At 43.3% G+C, this 18,446-nt stretch overlaps 1 protein-coding gene across 1 annotated transcript in view; it reads right to left on the bottom strand.

The window, feature by feature from the left end:
• Positions 1-17,983: 17,983 nt before the first annotated feature.
• Positions 17,984-18,446, bottom strand: part of LOC140482607 (glycoprotein hormones alpha chain-like) — a 40,995-nt gene continuing 40,532 nt past the window's right edge. Inside the window, exon 4 of the mRNA XM_072580125.1 lies at positions 17,984-18,061. Within this exon, the coding sequence (XP_072436226.1) occupies positions 17,984-18,061 (78 nt within the window). The remainder of the gene's footprint in view (positions 18,062-18,446) is intronic.

Below are 18,446 nucleotides of genomic sequence, written 5' to 3'. Positions count from 1 at the left end.
TGATCATGGGCTCCATATCTTAAGTCGCCCAGTGTTGCCTACTCCTGCCAGCCTTGTCCTTCACACTAGAAACATGTTGGCCCTGAACTCTTGTTATCCCCTTTTGATAGCCTCCCACTTGCCAGATGTTCTTTACCTGTGAACTGCCTCCCCCAATAAACTTTTGAAAGCTCCTGACTAATACTATCAAAATTTGTCATGCCCCAATTTGGAACTTTACCTTGTAGATCAGACCTATTGTTTTTCATAACTATTTTAAAACTAATAAAATTATTGTTTCTGGCCCCAAAGTGCTCCCCCACTAATACCTCAGTTACTTGTCCTGCCCCATTTCCCAAGAGAAGGATGAGTCTTGCCTCTTCTCTAGGATGGTCCTCTACATATTGATTGAGAATTTTTTCCTGAACACACTTAACAAATTCCTTCCCATCCAAGCTTGTTCTACAATGGCAGTCCAAGCCTATGTTTTGAAAGTTAAAATCCCCACTATTACAATCCTATTATTCTTACAGCTATCTGCAACCTCCTTACATATTTGCTCCTCAATTTCCTGCTGATTATTGGGGAGCCTGTAGTACAATCCCATCAAAGTGATAGTCCACTTCTTATATCTCAGTTCCACCATGATAGCCTTACTGGATAATTTCCCAGGAATACCCTCTCTAAGTACTGCCATAATGTTGCCCCTAATCAAAATGCCACTCCCCCTCCTCTTCTGCCTCCCCTTCTATCCTTCCTATAGCGTTTGTGCCCCAGAACATTGAGGTGCCAGTCCTGTCCCTCCCTCAGCCATGTTTCTGTAATAGCTATGATATCCCAGTCCCATGTATCCATTCATGTCCTGGGTTCATCTGTCTTACCTGTCAGGCCACTTCCCTTGAAATAAATGCAGTTTAATTCATCAATTTTTCATCATTTCCTGCCAAGCTCTTGCCTGCCTGAATATTTAACTTGATTTCTTTAATTTCTGGACTATTCTCAACCTTCTCAGAACTGTTTATGGTCCCACTCCTCTGCCAGACAAATTTAAACCTTCTCAAATGACTCTAACAAATCTCCCCGCCAGAATATTGGTCTCCCTGCAGTTCAGGAGCAACCTGTCCTTCTTGTAAAGGCCACCTCTGCCCCAGAAAGATCCCAATAATCCAAAAATCTGAATCTCTCCTCCCTGCACTATCTCTTCAGCTACGCATTCATCTGTCCTATCCTCCTATCCCCACTCTCACTAGCGTGTGGCATTGGGAATAATCCAGAGATGACTAACCTTGAGATCCCACTTTTTAACACTGCCCAACTCCTTTATCCACCCTGCAGGACCTCATCCATTTTTCTATTTATTCTGTTGGTACCATTATGTGCAACTCTGGCTGTTCACACTCCCCTTGACAATCTGCTGCAAATGCTCTGACTTTGTATCTCTACTGCTAACTAAGCTGGCCTATTCCTAAAGAATATATCTGCCACACTGGGTCTATACCAAGTGGTTAGGGAACCAACAAGAGAGAAAAAACCTCATTAAACTTGCCATCACCAATCTACCTTGCAGGTGTAATCTGTCCATGCCAGAAGTGGGAGGAGTGATTTGCTGCAGGTCCTTGTCATCACTCTGAGGATTCTGTTCATCATGTTATGCGGCATGATTACGATGGATTAAGAACTGATCATGCAGCTCAAAACTGAGCATGTAACATGCATTGTGGGTTGCAATCTGCGGTAAAATTATTTTTAACCATTATCCATAACCTGACATTGAGCTCGAGCTACCAAGAAAGAGAATCAATTCAGGTCCAATGAGCAGGACAGGAGGGCATGTCAGGACATGAATAGAATACATTAAAGCTACAACACAGGAATATTTTCATTTCAAACTGTGGCAGCCGCAAGTAACAGATAGAGCTAAGTGATTTCACAATTAACAGATCAAGTCAAAGTTCTGCAGTTCTATCACATCCATTAAGCAAATAACAGGAAGAGGAGGCTGCGCGAATATTTCTATCCTCAATGATATGAGAGCCAAGCAAATCAGTGCAAAGATAAGGCTGAAGCATTTACATCCATCTGCAGTCAGAAGTACCAAGTGAATGATCCACCCCAAGCCTTATCCAGAGGTCTACAGCATCACGGATGCCAGTCTTCAGCTAATTCAATTCACCCCACCTGATATCAAGAAGTGGCTGAACATACTGGTATTGTGCCTGCCATACAGTGTATTTCAACTCTTATATCTAGCAAAGAAATGACTCTTAATATAATAAACAAGTCAACTCATAATATAATAAACAGTAATATTTTATTTAATAAAATTAATATAATAACAACAAAATAACTACAAACTAACAATTTACGGTATAAACCTAATCAACTACCTTGTGTTTAACTCTGGATGACCATATACCAGGAGAAAGTGAGGACTGCAGATGCTGGAGATCAGAGTCAAAGAATGTGGTGCTGGAAAAGCACAGCTGGTCATGTAGCAGCCAAGGAGCAGGAGGTTCAATGTTTCAGGCATAAGTCTTTCATCAGAAATAAGTTTTTTGGGCCAGGGGTCTGAGAGATGAAATTAGATTCCCTACAATAGAGAAATAGGCCCTTTGGTCCAAAAAGTCCACACCGACCCTCCGAAGAGTAACCCACCCAGACCCATTCCCTGACCCTACATTTATCGGATGGTTTGTTGCCTCCCAGGTGCTAGGGTCCGAGACGTCTCGGACCGTGTCTTCAGAATCCTTAAGGGGGAGGGTGTGCAGCCAGAAGTCGTGGTACACATTGGCACCAACAACATAGGTAGGAAGAGGGGTGGGGAGGTCATTCAAGAGCTCAAGGAGTTAGGCTGGAAGCTAAAAGCTAGGACAGACAGAGTCATCATCTCTGGGTTGTTGCCGGTGCCACGTGACAGAGAGGCAAAGAATAGGGAGAGAGTGCAGTTGAACACGTGGCTGCAAGGATGGTGTAGGAGGGAGGGCTTCAGATATTTGGACAATTGGACTGCATTCTGGGGAAGGTGGGACCTGTATAAACAGGACGGGTTGCACCTGAACCAGAAGGGCACCAATATCCTGGGGGGTAGGTTTGCTAGCACTCTTCGGGGGGGTTTAAACTAATTTGGCAGGGGGATGGGATCCGGACTTGTAGTCCAGCAAGTAAGCTAGCTGTGTGTCAGGATGTCCAAGACTGTAGGGAGGCTGTGGAGAAGGTAGCACTGACAGGGACTACTTGCGGACACAGAGATGGACTCAAGTGCGTATACTTCAATGCAAGGAGTATCAGAAATAAGGTGGGTGAACTTAAGGCGTGGATCGGTACCTGGGACTACGATGTTGTGGCCATCACGGAAACATGGATAGATGAGGGACAGGAATGGCTGTTGGAGGTTCCTGGTTACAGATGTTTCAGTAAGATTAGGGAGGGTGGTAAAAAAGGAGGGGGGGTGGCATTGCTAATTAGAAATGGTATAACGGCTGCAGAAAGGAAGTTTGAGGGGGATCTGCCTCTGGAGGTAGTATGGGCTGAAGTCAGAAATAGGAAAGGTGCAGTCACCTTGTTGGGTGTTTATTATAGGCCCCCCAATAGCAGCAGAGATGTGGAGAAACAGATTGGGAAACAGATTTTGGAAAGGTGCAGAAGCCACAGGGTCGTAGTCATGGGCGACTTCAACTTCCCAAATATTGATTGGAAGCTCTTTAGATCAAGTAGATTGGATGGGGCAGTGTTTGTGCAGTGTGTCCAGGAAGCTTTTCTAACGCAGTATGTAGATTGTCCAACCAGAGGGGAGGCCATATTGGATTTGGTACTCGGTAACGAACTGGGACAAGTGGTGGGCTTGTTAGTGGGTGAACATTTTGGTGATGGCGACCACAATTCTGTGACTTTCACCTTGGTTATGGAGAGAGATAGGTGCGCACAACAAGGAAGTTTTTACAATTGGGGGAAGGGAAATTACGATGCTGTAAGACAGGATTTGAGGAGCATACGTTGGGAGCATAGGCTGTCAGGGAAGGATGTGGTGGAAATGTGGGACTTTTTCAAGGAGCAGATACGACGTGTCCTTGATATGTATGTACCGATCAGGCAGGAAAGAAATGGTCGTGTGAGGGAGCCTTGGTTGACGAGGGAGGTTGAATGTCTAGTAAAGAGGAAGAAGGAGGCTTACATAAGGTTGAGGAAACAAGATTCAGACAGAGCAGTGGAGGGATACAGGATAGCCAGAAGGGACCTGAAGAAAGGGATTAGGAGAGCTAAGAGAGGGCATGAAAAATCCCTGGCGGATAGGATCAAGGATAACCCCAAGGCATTCTATGCGTATGTGAGAAACCTGAGAATGACGAGAACGAGGGTAGGTCCGATCAAGGACAGTGGTGGGAGACTGTGTATTGAGTCGGAAGAGATAGGAGAGGTCTTGAACAAGTACTTCTCTTCAGTATTTACGAACGAGAGGGACCGTATTGTTGAAGAGGAGAGTGTGAAACGGACTGATAAGCTAGAAGAGATACCTGTTAGGAAGGAAGATGTGTTGGACATTTTGAACAACTTGAGGATAGACAAGTCCCCCGGGCCTGACGGGATATATCCTAGGATTATGTGGGAAGCAAGAGAGGAAATTGCAGTACCGTTGGCAATGATCTTCTCGTCTTCACTGGCAACTGGGGTGGTACCAGGGGACTGGAGAGTAGCGAATGTTGTGCCCCTGTTCAAAAAAGGGAATAGGGATAACCCCGGGAATTACAGGCCAGTTAGTCTTACTTCTGTGGTAGGCAAAGTAATGGAAAGGGTACTGAGGGATAGGATTTACGAGTATCTGGAAAAGACACTGCTTGATTAGGGACAGCCAGCACGGATTTGTGAAGGGTAGGTCTTGCCTTACAAGTCTTATTGAATTCTTCGAGGAGGTGACCAAGCATGTGGATGAGGGTAGAGCAGTGGATGTAGTGTACATGGATTTTAGTAAGGCATTTGATAAGGTTCCCCATGGTAGGCTTATGCGGAAAGTCAGGAGGCATGGGATAGAGGGAAATTTGGCCAATTGGATAGAAAACTGGCTAACCGGTCGAAGTCAGAGAGTGGTGGTAGATGGTAAATATTCAGCATGGAGTCCAGTTACAAGTGGAGTTCCGCAGGGATCAGTTCTGGGTCCTCTGCTGTTTGTAATTTTTATTAATGACTTAGAGGAGGGAGTCGAAGGGTGGGTCAGTAAATTTGCAGATGATACAAAGATAGGTGGAGTTGTGGACAGTGAGGAGGGCTGTTGTCGGCTGCAGAGGGACTTAGATATGATGCAGAGCTGGGCTGAGGAGTGGCAGATGGAGTTCAACCCTGCCAGGTGTGAGGTTGTCCATTTTGGAAGAACAAATAAGAATGCGGAATACAGGGTTAATGGTAGGGTTCTTGGTCAGGTGGAGGAACAGAGGGATCTTGGGGTCTATGTACATAGATCTTTGAAGGTTGCCACTCAGGTGGATAGAGTTTGTAAGAAGGCCTATGGAGTATTATCGTTCATTAGCAGAGGGATTGAATTCAAGAGTCGTGAGGTGATGTTGCAGCTGTACAGGACTTTGGTTAGGCCACATTTGGAGTACTGTGTGCAGTTCTGGTCGCCTCACTTTAGGAAAGATGTGGAAGCTTTGGAGAGGGTGCAGAGAAGATTTACCAGGATGTTGCCTGGAATGGAGAGTAGGTCGTACGAGGATAGGTTGAGAGTTCTCGGCCTTTTCTCGTTGGAATCGCGAAGGATGAGGGGTGACTTGATAGAGGTTTATAAGATGATCAGAGGAATAGATAGAGTAGACAGTCAGAAACTTTTTCCCCGGGTACAACAGAGTGTTACAAGGGGACATAAATTTAAGGTGAAGGGTGGAAGGTATAGGGGAGATGTCAGGGGTGGGTTCTTTACCCAGAGAGTGGTGGGGGCATGGAATGCGCTGCCCGAGGGAGTGGTAGAGTCAGATTCATTGGCGACCTTTAAGCGGCATTTGGATAGGTACATGGATGGGTGCTTAATCTAGGATAGAAGTTCGGCACAACATCGTGGGCCGAAGGGCCTGTTCTGTGCTGTATTGTTCTATGTTCTATGTTCTATCCCTGACTAATGCACCTAACACTATGGGCAATTTAGCATGGCCAATTCACCTGACCTGCACATCTTTGGATTTTGGGAGGAAACCGGAACACCCCCCATGCAGACACGGGGAGAATGTGCAAACTCCACACAAACAGTCGCCCAAGGCTGGAATCGAACCCAGGTCCCTGGCGCTGTGAGGTAGCAGTGCTAACCACTGAGCTACTGTGCTGCCCAGACAAATGGGAAGGGGGGGGGGAGGCAGATGAGATGCGATAGTTAGGTGAAGGTGGGGGTGAATGTGATAGGTTGGAAAGGAGGGTGCAGCACAGGAAGATGGGCAGGTAGGACCATTCAAGAGAGTGGTGCTGGGTTGGAAGGTTGGGACTGGGATAAGGTGGGGGGGAGGGGAAATGGGGAACCTGGTGAAATCCACATTGATCCTGTGTGGTTGGACCTGATCACCCTGATTGATCGGACCCAATTGGACGTTGATCTGTCAATGATAAGGTGGCCCATGGGCATTCATTCCAGGAGGTGTTGGGGCCATGTTGGTCAGGTAGCCCTTTCCAAATAAGGTTGTGAGTCACTTTGTTGTCTGGCAAACAACTCGATGTTGCTGATTGTCTTGAGGATAGCTTTCAGGTTAATTCAATTCAATTCGAATTCAAGAGTATATTGTATTGTTTGCAACTGCTGAGTCAATTGTGTACTGTCTGCCTGTAGCTGTAGCCTGTCCAGGTTCTGCAGCTTGTTTTTTTCAGTGTCTTTGAGTGCAGTCGCTTTGGCCAAGGCTTGCCTCAATTTCTCAGCATGCCTCATTTTATTCCCTTTTCCATAAGTCCATCATTTTGAGTGGGCCATCCAGCCACAGTCCCTCTTCTTGATCCCGAACCCAAAGCTTGATGGATCACATGATCGCAGCCTAATTTCCGTGTGGTAACTATATGATCATCAAAGGCCAAGGAAAGCACAACATACACTTAAACAGCTAAACTCTTACAAGTTGTATATTTGAAAATAACACCTAACTAAAATCAACAAACATCATCAAACTATATCTAAATGGAATACAGTTGGCAAGTTCTGCTATAACACGATAGTTCCATTCTCGTGCAATCCCCTAATATAAGAAAATTGTTTAATAGCAGCACCATTTAACTAATGGGGCCAGAATCGTGTTATAACCAATACACGTTTTAAAAGTTCATGCTTTAGAAAAAGTGTCCCCAATTCACTAATTGCATTATAGCAAATTCACATTAATGAAATGCACATTATAGCAGAACAACCTGTATCAAACTTTGGACTTAATGGCTAATCAAGCAGGTGTGGTAGATTAGAATTAAATAAGACATTGGAGGAGAAAGGAAATTCATAACGAAAAATCAAACAAGCATTATAAACTGGAGCAAACAGTAATCAAGCAAGAGTGTACAAATGAATCAATAATTCAGAGAACGTTTTATATGAACAAGAGGATACATTTTATACAAACAATATGACAAACAAATACTTACGAGGCGAAACAATTATTTACTAAGTTGCTATAGCTTTTAATAAGCTTCATGAAGACTTAGAGTGAGCTCTCTATGTCTAGTCTCCATGATAATTGTCTTTTCTGCTGGGCAAATTTGACAGTGAAGTTGGTGAGGTATACCAGGGTAACCAGAACTAACAATACAGACTGATCTGACACAAGACGGAGCAAGGAATGGATTTATTTGTTGGAGCCCTAGTCCCAGAAATCCTCCCACCAAGTTGTAACTTTAATTTATTTTATTTGTTGTTTGGCATCATTAGTGAAGATTCTTTGGGCTGTGGCCAATTGGGTTCGAATTTGGTGTAACTCCTCTGGCAGGAGTTTGAGACCTGTGTCCTACTTCTCCAGGTATCCCCCAGAGTTTGCTGAAATTCCTCACTCACATTAAATTCCATCTTTTCCCTTTTTGTGTATGTTTATCAGCTGAGTTGGGCCTAACCTGGCAGATATGTGTGGCCTAACACAGATGGTGGTGTTGGAGACATTGCATTGTGCCGTAATTTCGTACAGAACAAACTTCCCCTAATGAGTTTCCCGGGCAGCGCTGTACGAGTTCCAATCCCTTTTCTGGGCCACTTCCAAAACATCCTATCTTGGAGTACCCATTGTTTGAAAATCCCCACCAATCACCAATTTTTATGCTCAATCATCTGAGCACCCATTTGTTTTCTTATGTAGTGTCCCCGGTTATGGCAGCCGAACATTATACTTTGATTGGGGTGTATCCATAACACACCTTCCTCATATTTGCCCACATCCAGTGGGCCAAACCATAATTACCCTGGGTACATATACCTTGGTCTGTCAGGTGTTACTTGTGTGGTATTTCCGGTGATGATGATGATCCTGATGAAGTAGGTCTTGATAATGTTCATAGTTGTCCTGGGGAGAGATCAAGCTTTTTTCTGTTGTTATCCTTGTCTAATATCTAAGTAGCTTAGAACAGGTGTAGTGCATACCTTTTTATAGGATCATAGAATCCCTACAGTGTGGAAACAGGCCATTTGGCCCAACAAGTCTACACCAACACTCCAAAGAATAACCTACACAGATCCATTCCCATTTCCTATTACTCTACATTTAACCCTGACTAATGCACCTAATCTATACATCGCTGAACACGATGGGCAATTTAGCATGATCAATTCACATAACCTGCACATCTTTGGACTGTGGGAGGAAACCAGAGCACCCGGAGGAAACCCATGCAGACATGGGAAGAATGTGTAAACTCTACATGGTCGCCCGAGGGTGGAATCAAACCCGGGTCCCTGGCACTGTGAGGTTACAGTGCTAACCACTGAGCCACCGTACTCCCCCATACTCTAACCCTCTCCTACTTTTTTTGCTGAAAGGAATGGGAATACATATGGAATGTTAATTTGGGTTTAGATGGTTGGTAAGAGTCAACTTTGGTTTCTACTGGTAGGGGTTTGTAGGTTTAAATGGCCTGACCGTGGAGTGGTCAGAAAAGACTAAAATGAGGTGGTCATCATGACCAATGAATTAAATGTGAAGATGGAGTGGCTATTGTGACTTACGAATGAAATGTGAAGACAAAGGTGAGATAGTTGCTGCGACCATGGGGCAGATTCTGATATGGGGATTATATCCAATGAACGACGCCAGGAAACCTGAACAGCTGTGGGCGGGACGGTGGCTCAGTGGTTAGCACTGTTGCCTCACAGCACCAGGGTCCCAGGTTCGATTCCAGCCTTGGGTGATTGTGTGGAGTTTGCACATTCTCCTTGTGTCTGCGTGGGTTTCCTCCGGGTGCTCCGGTTTCCTCCTACAGTCCAAAGATGTGCAGGTCAGTAGAATTGGCCATGCACAATTACCCATAGTGTTAGGTGCATTGGTTAGAGTGAAATGGGTCTGGGTGGGTTATTCTTCGGAGGGTCAGTGTGGACTGTTTGGGCCGAAGGGCCTGTTTCCACACTGTAGGGAATCTAATCTAATCTAATTGTAACCTGGTTAATCTCATCAATGCATACAAGAATAAGAGTTGATATTTGAGAGTGTATGCGAATTTGGACAATCAAAAACGCCTCGCCTTGGGTGGCTGTCAGGAACTGTTTAATCATCTGGATTAATGAATTAGTGCATTTGTTAAATAGGCACCCAACAGAGACCTATCAATCTTTTGTGAATCCTTGGTCTCTGGTGAATTAGCAAGATTGTATCCTCCCTGTTCCTATGTTCGTGTCCTATCATTCCCTCTAGTGGTGATGTCCTGAATGTTGAATGTTGTCATTCAACTTTCTGGTTCAGTCTGCTTTTCCCTGGTCCATTATATCCTTTTAGTATTGTCACATATCCATGTTGTGGATATGCGTCTGGAGTATGAGTTATAATAAATTGGAGTCTTTCAATTTCCTTGTCTATCAGGGAGTTATTGGAGAGTTCTGTCATGTCCAGACTGTTGGGACTATGTAATACGTCAGCGCTGTCAGTCACTAACAAGTTGTTTCAATCTGTTAGAGAGTCCTCCATTAAGTCAATTACATCAAGTGGTGGTCCCTGTGGCTGTGAGTGCGGCTGCACATGGGCTCAAGTCATGTCACAAGTGTTTAAGAATTTAGTCAGGCCACATTTGGAGTACTATATGTAGTTCTGGTTGCCATACTCTTGGTGGGGCGGATAGTGGGAAGACTTCAGAGAGGGTGCAAAAGAGGTTTACCAGGGTGTTGTCTGGATTGTATTGTATTACTGTAAGAAGATGTTGGACAAACATGGAGTGTTTCTGTCAAAGTGTCAAAGGTTCTCAGATTTGTTTACGATTTGAGGATTTGTGATTGTAGTAAGTGTGACAGTGACAATCTGTGTGATTTCCAGTCTTCAAATTTCCCATAGAATTTAAAATTTCCTATTTCTGACAGACATAAATAAAATTAGGAAAGGGATGGATAGGGTGGGTAGTCAGAGTTTTTTTCCCAGGGTGGAAACGTCAGATTCCAGGCACAGGTTTATGGTGACAGGGGAAAAAAACTAAGGGAGATGTTTGAGAAAAGTGTTTTATATAGTATGTGCCTGCAAAGGGACATAGAAGAAGCAGATACATTAGCAAAGTTAAGACGCGTTTCGACAGACATAAAAACAGTAGAGAATAGAGGGATATGGTTAATGCTCAGGCAGATGGGATAAGTGTAGAATGGCATCATGGTCAACACAGACATGGTGGACTGAAAGGCCTGTTTCTGTGCTGTATTGTTCTGTGTTTTCAATCCTCTCTGCTCCAAGGAGAATAAAACCAATTTCTCTAATCTTTCCTTAAACCAAATATCCCTCTTACCTTGTATCAGTCCAAGTTAAAAATCACAAGACACGAGGTCATAGTCCAACAGGTATATTTGGAAGTACAACCTTTCAGAGCGTTAGTGGAGTAGAATCATAGGACTCAGAATTTATAATAAAGGATCATAGTTTCATACACTGATGCAATATATTGAACAAACCTAGATTTCTGTTAAGTCTTTCATCTTTTAGAATGGACTTCAGGTTTCGATTCATTGATATGTAAATCCCATTATTTCTGTCAGGATAACTTAAGGTTTTATAAAAAATGTGACATCTCAGCTCAGACAATGCAGTAAAGGTGTGAGGTTAGAGTCTGTATGTATTCCAATCTTGAGTCAAACTGGCTCCACTTCCAAAGTAGGAGTTTATAAAATGTATCAGTCCTGTAATTCTTCTTTGCACTGACTCCAGGGCTTCAACATTCTTCTTTAAATATTTAGAACTAAACACAATACTCCAAATATGATCTGATCACTGACTTGTAGAGGTCTAGCGTCATTTCCTTGCTTTTATAGTCTATGTCTCTGTTTATCAACTCGAAGTTCATAACTCTAAGGTAAGTTAATCCTGTAAAAAGCTTACGTTGTGAATCAGCAGCCTCTATGTTTGCAGCAGGAGCGGTGAGAGCAAGGACCAGGGGCTCTGGGTGGATAAATAAATTCTACAAGAAGCCTTCCTTGTGAATAAGCAAAGTACACACTGAGCAGGAGCGGGCATGGGACAGCTGAGTAACTGAGGTTATATATTTCGGCGGTTGCTTTACCCAAAACACGAGAGATAGTGTCACTCACCCATCATCTTCCTCGAACCAAAAAAAAAGTTCTAGTCACTGATTTGGTAAGGTGACTAGTTTTTCCCTCGATAGTCTCTTTGGGAATTCAGAACAGTGGGAATGGATGTTAGGGCAGTTGAAGTTCCTAATGCAGAATGTGGGAGGTAAGGGTCACCACTGTCCCTGCTGACTTCAACTGCAATAATTGTCACCTAACTCCAGCTCCTTGGAAACCACATTAGGGAACTGGAGCTGGAGCTGAATGAACTTCAGATCATTTGGGAGGCTGAGGGGAGTTACAGGAAGGTAGCCACATCTCAGGTATAGGAAGAAGGTAGTTGGATTACATTCAGGGGACATTAATGGAACCGGCAGACAGTGCATGGATTCCCTGTGGCTATTCCCCTCAATAACAAGTATTTTGTTTTGGATACTGCTGGAGGGATGACATACCAGGTGTATGCCATGGCACTGTCTGTCTTGTTGCTCAGAAGGGAAGAGGGGAGAGGAACAGAGCATTAGTCATGGGGACTCCATAGTTAGGTGGACAGATAGGAGGTTCTGTGGGTGTCGCCTCCCAGGTGTCAGGGTTCGTGATGTCACAGATTGTGTTTCCTTGAGGGTGAGGGGGAGCAGCCCCAAGTCGTGGTCCACATAGGCACCAACAACGTAGGTAGGAAAAAAGATGAGGATTTAAGGCAAAATTCAGGGAGCTAGGGTGGAAGCTTAGAGCTAGAACAAACACAGTTGTTATCTCTGGTTTGTTACCTGTGCCATCTGATAGCAAGGTGAGGAATAAGGAGAGAGAGCAGGTGAACACATGGCTACAGGGGCGGTGCAGAAGGGAGGGATTCAGATACCTGGATAATTTGGGCTCATTCTGGGGTAGGTTGGACTTCTACAAACAGGATGGTCTACACCTGAAACAGAGGGTACTAATAGCATGGGGGAGAGGTTTGCTAATGCTCTTTCAGAAGAATTAACCTAATTCAGCAGGGGGATAGGAACCTGAATTGTAGCTCCAGTGTACAGGAGGTTGAGAGTAGTGAGGTCTTGAATAAGGTTTCAAAGTCACAAGAGTGTACCAGCAGGCAGGAAGGTGGTTTGAAGTGTGTCTACTTCAATGCCAGGAGCATCCGTAATAAAATGGGTGAGCGTGCAGCGTGGGTTTGTATATAGGACTTCGATGTTGTGGACATTTCGCACATATAGATGGAGCAGGGACAGGAATGGATATGGTAAAAACAAGGACTGCAGATGCTGGAAACCAGAGTCCAGATTAGAGTGGTGCTGGAAAAGCACAGTAGGTCAGGCAGCATCCAAGGAGCTGATAAAGGGCTTTTGCCCAAAACATCGATTTTCCTGCTCCTTGGATGCTGGCTGACCTGGTGTGCTTTTCCAGCACCACTCTAATCTAGACATAGGAATGGATATTGCAGGTTCTGGAGTTTAGATTCTTCAGTAAGAACAGGGGAGGTGATAAAAGAGGGGGAGGTGTTAGTCAAGGACAGTATTGTGGTGGCAGAAAGGATGTTTGAGGACTTGTCTACTGAGGTAGTATGGGCTGAGGTTAGAAACAGGAAAGGAGAGGTCACATTGTTGGGACTTTTTTATCGGCTTCTGAAAAGTTCCACAGATGTAGAGTAAAGGATTGCAAAGATGATTCTAGATAGGAGCGAAAGTAACACAGTAGTTGTTATGGGGGCTTTAACTTTCCAAATATTGACTGGGAATGCTATAGTTTGAGTACCTTAGATGGGTCTGTTTTTATCCAATGTGTGCAGGAGGGTTTTCTGACACACATTTACTTTAGCGATGGAAAAAGATAGGTCTATGCCACAGGGCAAGAGTTATGACTGGGGAAAAGGCACACATGATGTGATTAGGCAAGATTTTGTATGCATTGGATGGGGAAGCAAACTGTCAGGAATGGGCACAATTGAAATATGGAGCTTGTTCAAGGAACAGCTACTGCGGTCCTTGATAAGTATGTACCTGTCAGGCAGGGAGGAAGTGGTCGAACAAGGGAACCAGGGTTTAATAAAGAAGTTGAATCTCTTGTCAAGAAGGAGGCTTATGTAAAGCTGAGATGCGAAGGCTCAGTTAGGATGTTTGAGTGTTACAAGTTAACCAGGAAGGATGTAAAGAGAAAGCTGAGAAGAGCCAAGAGGGGACATGATAAATCTTTGGCAGGTAGGATCAAGGTGTCACAAAGCTGGTCCTTTTCTTCTAAAAGCCATTCCTTTTCTAAAGGATACTGTGTCCTTGATTTTTTTCAGAGCATTCATCAAACACTCCAGGCTCCAAAATGGTTGGGTTTGGTACAAAGATAAAAGAGTATTGGAGGCCTTTTTGTTTATACATAAGCAGATGAGGCTTTAGGCCAAAGCTTTTGTGTGTTTAGAAGTTAACTTAGAGTCAGTTCAGCAGTGGAGCTGTGTGGAAACAGGTTGCTGGACTCTCTCTCCTTGTGCCTTTCTGACTTCGACCTGTTCGCCTTTGTTTCATTTTTTTGCTCTGTGTTTAAGGGGACTGTTGTGCATATTCAGAACAGCATAATTAAGTCTAGTTTGATACGCTGAGTTCAGTAGGTTTTATTTTAACTGTTCTTTGTGTTTCATTCTGTAATTTTGTGAATAAATTTTTGTCTGTTTAAAAACCTGATAGTCAACCTTACTCCAGATAGTTCTCACTGTACACTTACCAAAACAAATTACAAAGTTAAGGTCTGGGCTGCCTGCTTGAGAATGCTTTGAGTGGTTTGGCCTAGTCCATAACAAAGAAAAACCCTGAATCTTTCTATTGCTATGTCAAGAATAAAAGAATGACTAGACTAAGAATAGGGCCTGTCAAGGACAGCAGTGGAGAGGTGTGAACAGAACCTAAAAAGATAGCAGTGGTGTCAAATGAATATTTTTCATCCGTATTCACACAGGAAAAAGACAATGTTGTCAAGGAGAATACTGAGATACAGTCTATTAGACCAGATGGGATTGAGGTTTACCATGGGGAGGTGTTAGCAATTCTGGAAAGTATGAAAATAGATACGTCTCCTGAGCTGGATGGAATTCATCCAAGGATTCTCTGGGAAGCTAGGGAGGAGATTGCAAAACCTTTGGATTTGATCTTTATGTCATCAGTGTCTACAGGAATAGTGCCAGAAGACTGGAGGATAGCACAAGTTGTCCCCTTGTTCAAGAAGGGGAGTAGATTAGATTACTTACAGTGTGGAAACAGGCCCTTCGGCCCAACAAGTCCACACCGCCCTGCCGAAGCACAACCCACCCATACCCCTACATCTACCCCTTACCTAACACTACGGGCAATTTAGCATGGCCAATTCACCTGACTGGCACATCTTTGGATTGTGGGAGGAAACCGGAGCACCCGGAGGAAACCCACACAGAAACGGGGAGAATGTGCAAACTCCACACAGAGAGTCGCCTGAGGCAGGATTTGAACCCGGGTCTCTGGCGCTGTGAGGCAGCAGTGCTAACCATTGTGCCACCGTGTCGCCCTCTGTGCCACCGTGCCGCCCACAGTGCCACCGCGCCGCCCACAACCCTGGTAATTATAGACCAGTGACTGAGTAAAGTTTTGGAAAGGATTATATGAGATGGGATTTATGATCATCTAGAAAGGAATAATTTGATTAGGGATAATGAACACAGTTTCGTTAAGGTTGCCTCACAAACCTTACTGAGTTCTTTGAGAAGGTAACCAAACAGGTGGATGAGGGTAAAGCAGTTGATGTGGTGTAGATGCATTTCAGTAAGGCTTTTGATAAGTTCCCATAGCGGGCTATTGCAGAAAAGATGGAGGCATGGGATTGAGAATGATTTAGCAGTTTGGATGACATTTTGGCTAATTGTAAAAAGACAGAGAATGATGGTTGATGGGAAATTTTCATCCTGGAATTCAGTTATTAGTTGTGTATAGCAAGGATCTGTTTTGGGACTACTGCTGTTTGTCATTTTTTAAATGACCTGGATGAGGGCATAGAAGTATGGGTTAGTAAATTTGCAGATGACGCTAAGGTCAGTGGAGTTGTGGACAGTGCTGAAGGAAATTACAGGTTACAGAGGGACATAGATAAGCTGTAGAGCTGGGCTGAGAGGTGGAAAATGGAGTTTAATGCAGAAAAGTGTCAGGTGATTCACTTTGGAAGGAGTAACAGGAATACAGAATACTGGGCTAATTCTTGGTAGAGTGGATGAGCAGAGAGAACTCAGTGTCCATGTACATAGATCCCTGAAAGTTGCCACCCAAGTTGATAGGGTTAGGAAGAAGGTGTTGCAGCTGTACAAAACTCTGGTGTGGCTGCACTTGGAGTATTGCGTACAGTTCTAGTCACTGTACTATAAGGAAGAAGTGGAAGCATTTGAAAGGGTTCAAGGATATTTACCAGAACTTGCCTGGCATCGAGGGAAGGTCTTATGAGGCAGACCTTATGAGGAAAGGCTGAGGGACTTGAGGCTGTTTTTGTTGGAGAGAAGAAGGTTAAGAGGTGACTTAATAGAGGCATACAAGATGATCAGAGGGTTAGATAGGCTGGACAGTGAGAGTCTTTTTTCTCAGATGGTGATGGCTAGCACGAGGGGACATAGCTTTAAACTGAGGAGTGATAGATATAGGACAGATGTTAGAGGTAGGTTCTTTACTCAGAGAGTAGTAAGGGCATGGAATGCCCTGCCTGCAACAGTAGTAGACGTGTCAGCTTTAAGGTATTTAAATAGTCATTGGATAAATATATGGATAATAATTGAATAATGTAGGTTACATAGGCTTCAGATCGGTTCCACAAATCGGTGCAACATTGAGGGTTGAAGGGCCTGTACTGCACTGTAATGTTCTATCTTCTAAGATCCTATAAGTCTACTTAATTGTTTAAAATTGCCTGGCCACTTTCACAGAATTATATACTTGAACCCTGAGATCTCTCTGCTCCTGTACTCCCCTCAAAGTTGTACTATTCAGCTTACATTACCTTGCCATGTTTCTTTTACCAAAATACATTATCTCACATTCCTCTATATTGAAATTCATCCGCCAGGTGTCTGCCCATTTGACAAATCTGTCAATGTCCCTCTGATGTTGTTCGCATCATCTTAACAATTCGCTATTCACCTAGCTTAGTATCATCTGGAAATTGAGATCTTGCCCTTAACACCCACCTCCCATTTCTATAAGCCAGAAAAAGCAAGGATTCCAATACTGATCCCTGGGGAAAACTACTTTCAATTCATCCCCAATCTGAGAAATGCTCATCAGTATCTACTCTCTATTTCCTATCTTTTAGCCAACATTTGATCCATACTGTTAAGGACCCTTTGATGTAAAACATTTCTAATTTGCCAACCAACCTGCCATGTGGCACCATATCAAATACTCTCTGAAAATCCAAATATACAATATACATAGCATTACTCTCATCCATTGTCTATGTTACATTATCAAAAACTCAGTTAAATCTGTCAGACATGACTTGTCCTTGGCAAAGCCATGTTGACTGTCTAGCGTTAGTTTATTTTCCTCTCAATGCACATCTATCTTATCCTGCATTATGGCCTCCATATGTTTTCCCTCTATTGATGTTAAACTGACAGGTCTGTAGATGTCTGGATTATTTTTTACCCATTTCTTGAACAACAGTGTCACATTTATAACCCTCCAGTTCCCTGATACTAATCCTGTGTTCAGAGAGGTCAGGAAAGCTTTTGTTAATCACTCTGCAATTTGTTCTCTCACCTCTCCCAACAATCTAGGATGCATTCCACCTTGGCCTGGCAATTTTTCTACATGGAGTGCTGCCAGATTTTTAGGATCTTTTCTTCATCAATCACAATACTTTTCAGTTTCTCAACACTCACATTTTCATTTGGGCCATTGTAACAATTTTCTAATTTAGCAAAATACTAATTTAGTACCCCTTCCGCACACTTTGCTTCAGTGACCAGCTTATCCTGCTTGTTCCTTATGGGCCTCACTCTGTCGTTCACTAATCTTTTACCATTTGCACAGATTTTGCCTTTAAGAGCAAAATATATACTTCATATATAAACTTGAAATGAAGCTGCAGTTTATCAAGCATGATGAGTTTAAATGAAGCACAGAAACATAGTTGCTTGGCAATAGATATTGTGAATTTACACAAATCTGAGAAGGTAAATTTATTTATTTATCATAGCAGATCAGTTACATAGTAATGCAAGTTTAAATTCATGGAGTTACCACTGTTACATTGTGCAACCACTTATGTGAAGCAATGAAGAGCACACACACTTTTATACACTTCAAGTTCTCAGGTTTGTTTACCATTTTAGGACTTGTGATAGTAACAAGTGCTACAGTGACACTCTGTGTGATTTTCAATCTTCAGATTTCCCATTAATGTCACCTAAAAATATCAAGAAATAAAAGAGCATTACAATAGCATCCAATATATAAACATATTTCCTTACTGATCTTCATCCATGCTCAACAATAAATGGTTATCACTTTCACAGAAGTTTAGTTCCACTGCAGTGAAATCCTTCTTGCACCATACTTAAGTTGTACAGTAATCATTCACCATGTGAGCCTTGGCAACAGGTTCGAGCAAGTTATTTGATTGTGAGAATGAGTTCTAGCAAGTTACTCAATCTTGGGTAATATCCAGTCCAAACCCTTTTCTATTCTCAAGCAGCATCAATGTAAATTTTCAGCAGGACACACAGATCATCATCAATCAGGAAGAGTAAACCTTGAAAACTGCAACACCCCATTCCTGTTGTTGAATGCTG

The sequence above is a fragment of the Chiloscyllium punctatum genome, chromosome 11 (assembly GCF_047496795.1).
Source record: "Chiloscyllium punctatum isolate Juve2018m chromosome 11, sChiPun1.3, whole genome shotgun sequence".
Lineage (NCBI taxonomy): Eukaryota > Metazoa > Chordata > Chondrichthyes > Orectolobiformes > Hemiscylliidae > Chiloscyllium > Chiloscyllium punctatum.
Note: the sequence above shows the minus strand (reverse complement) of the source record. Positions and strands in the feature narration are given on the sequence as shown.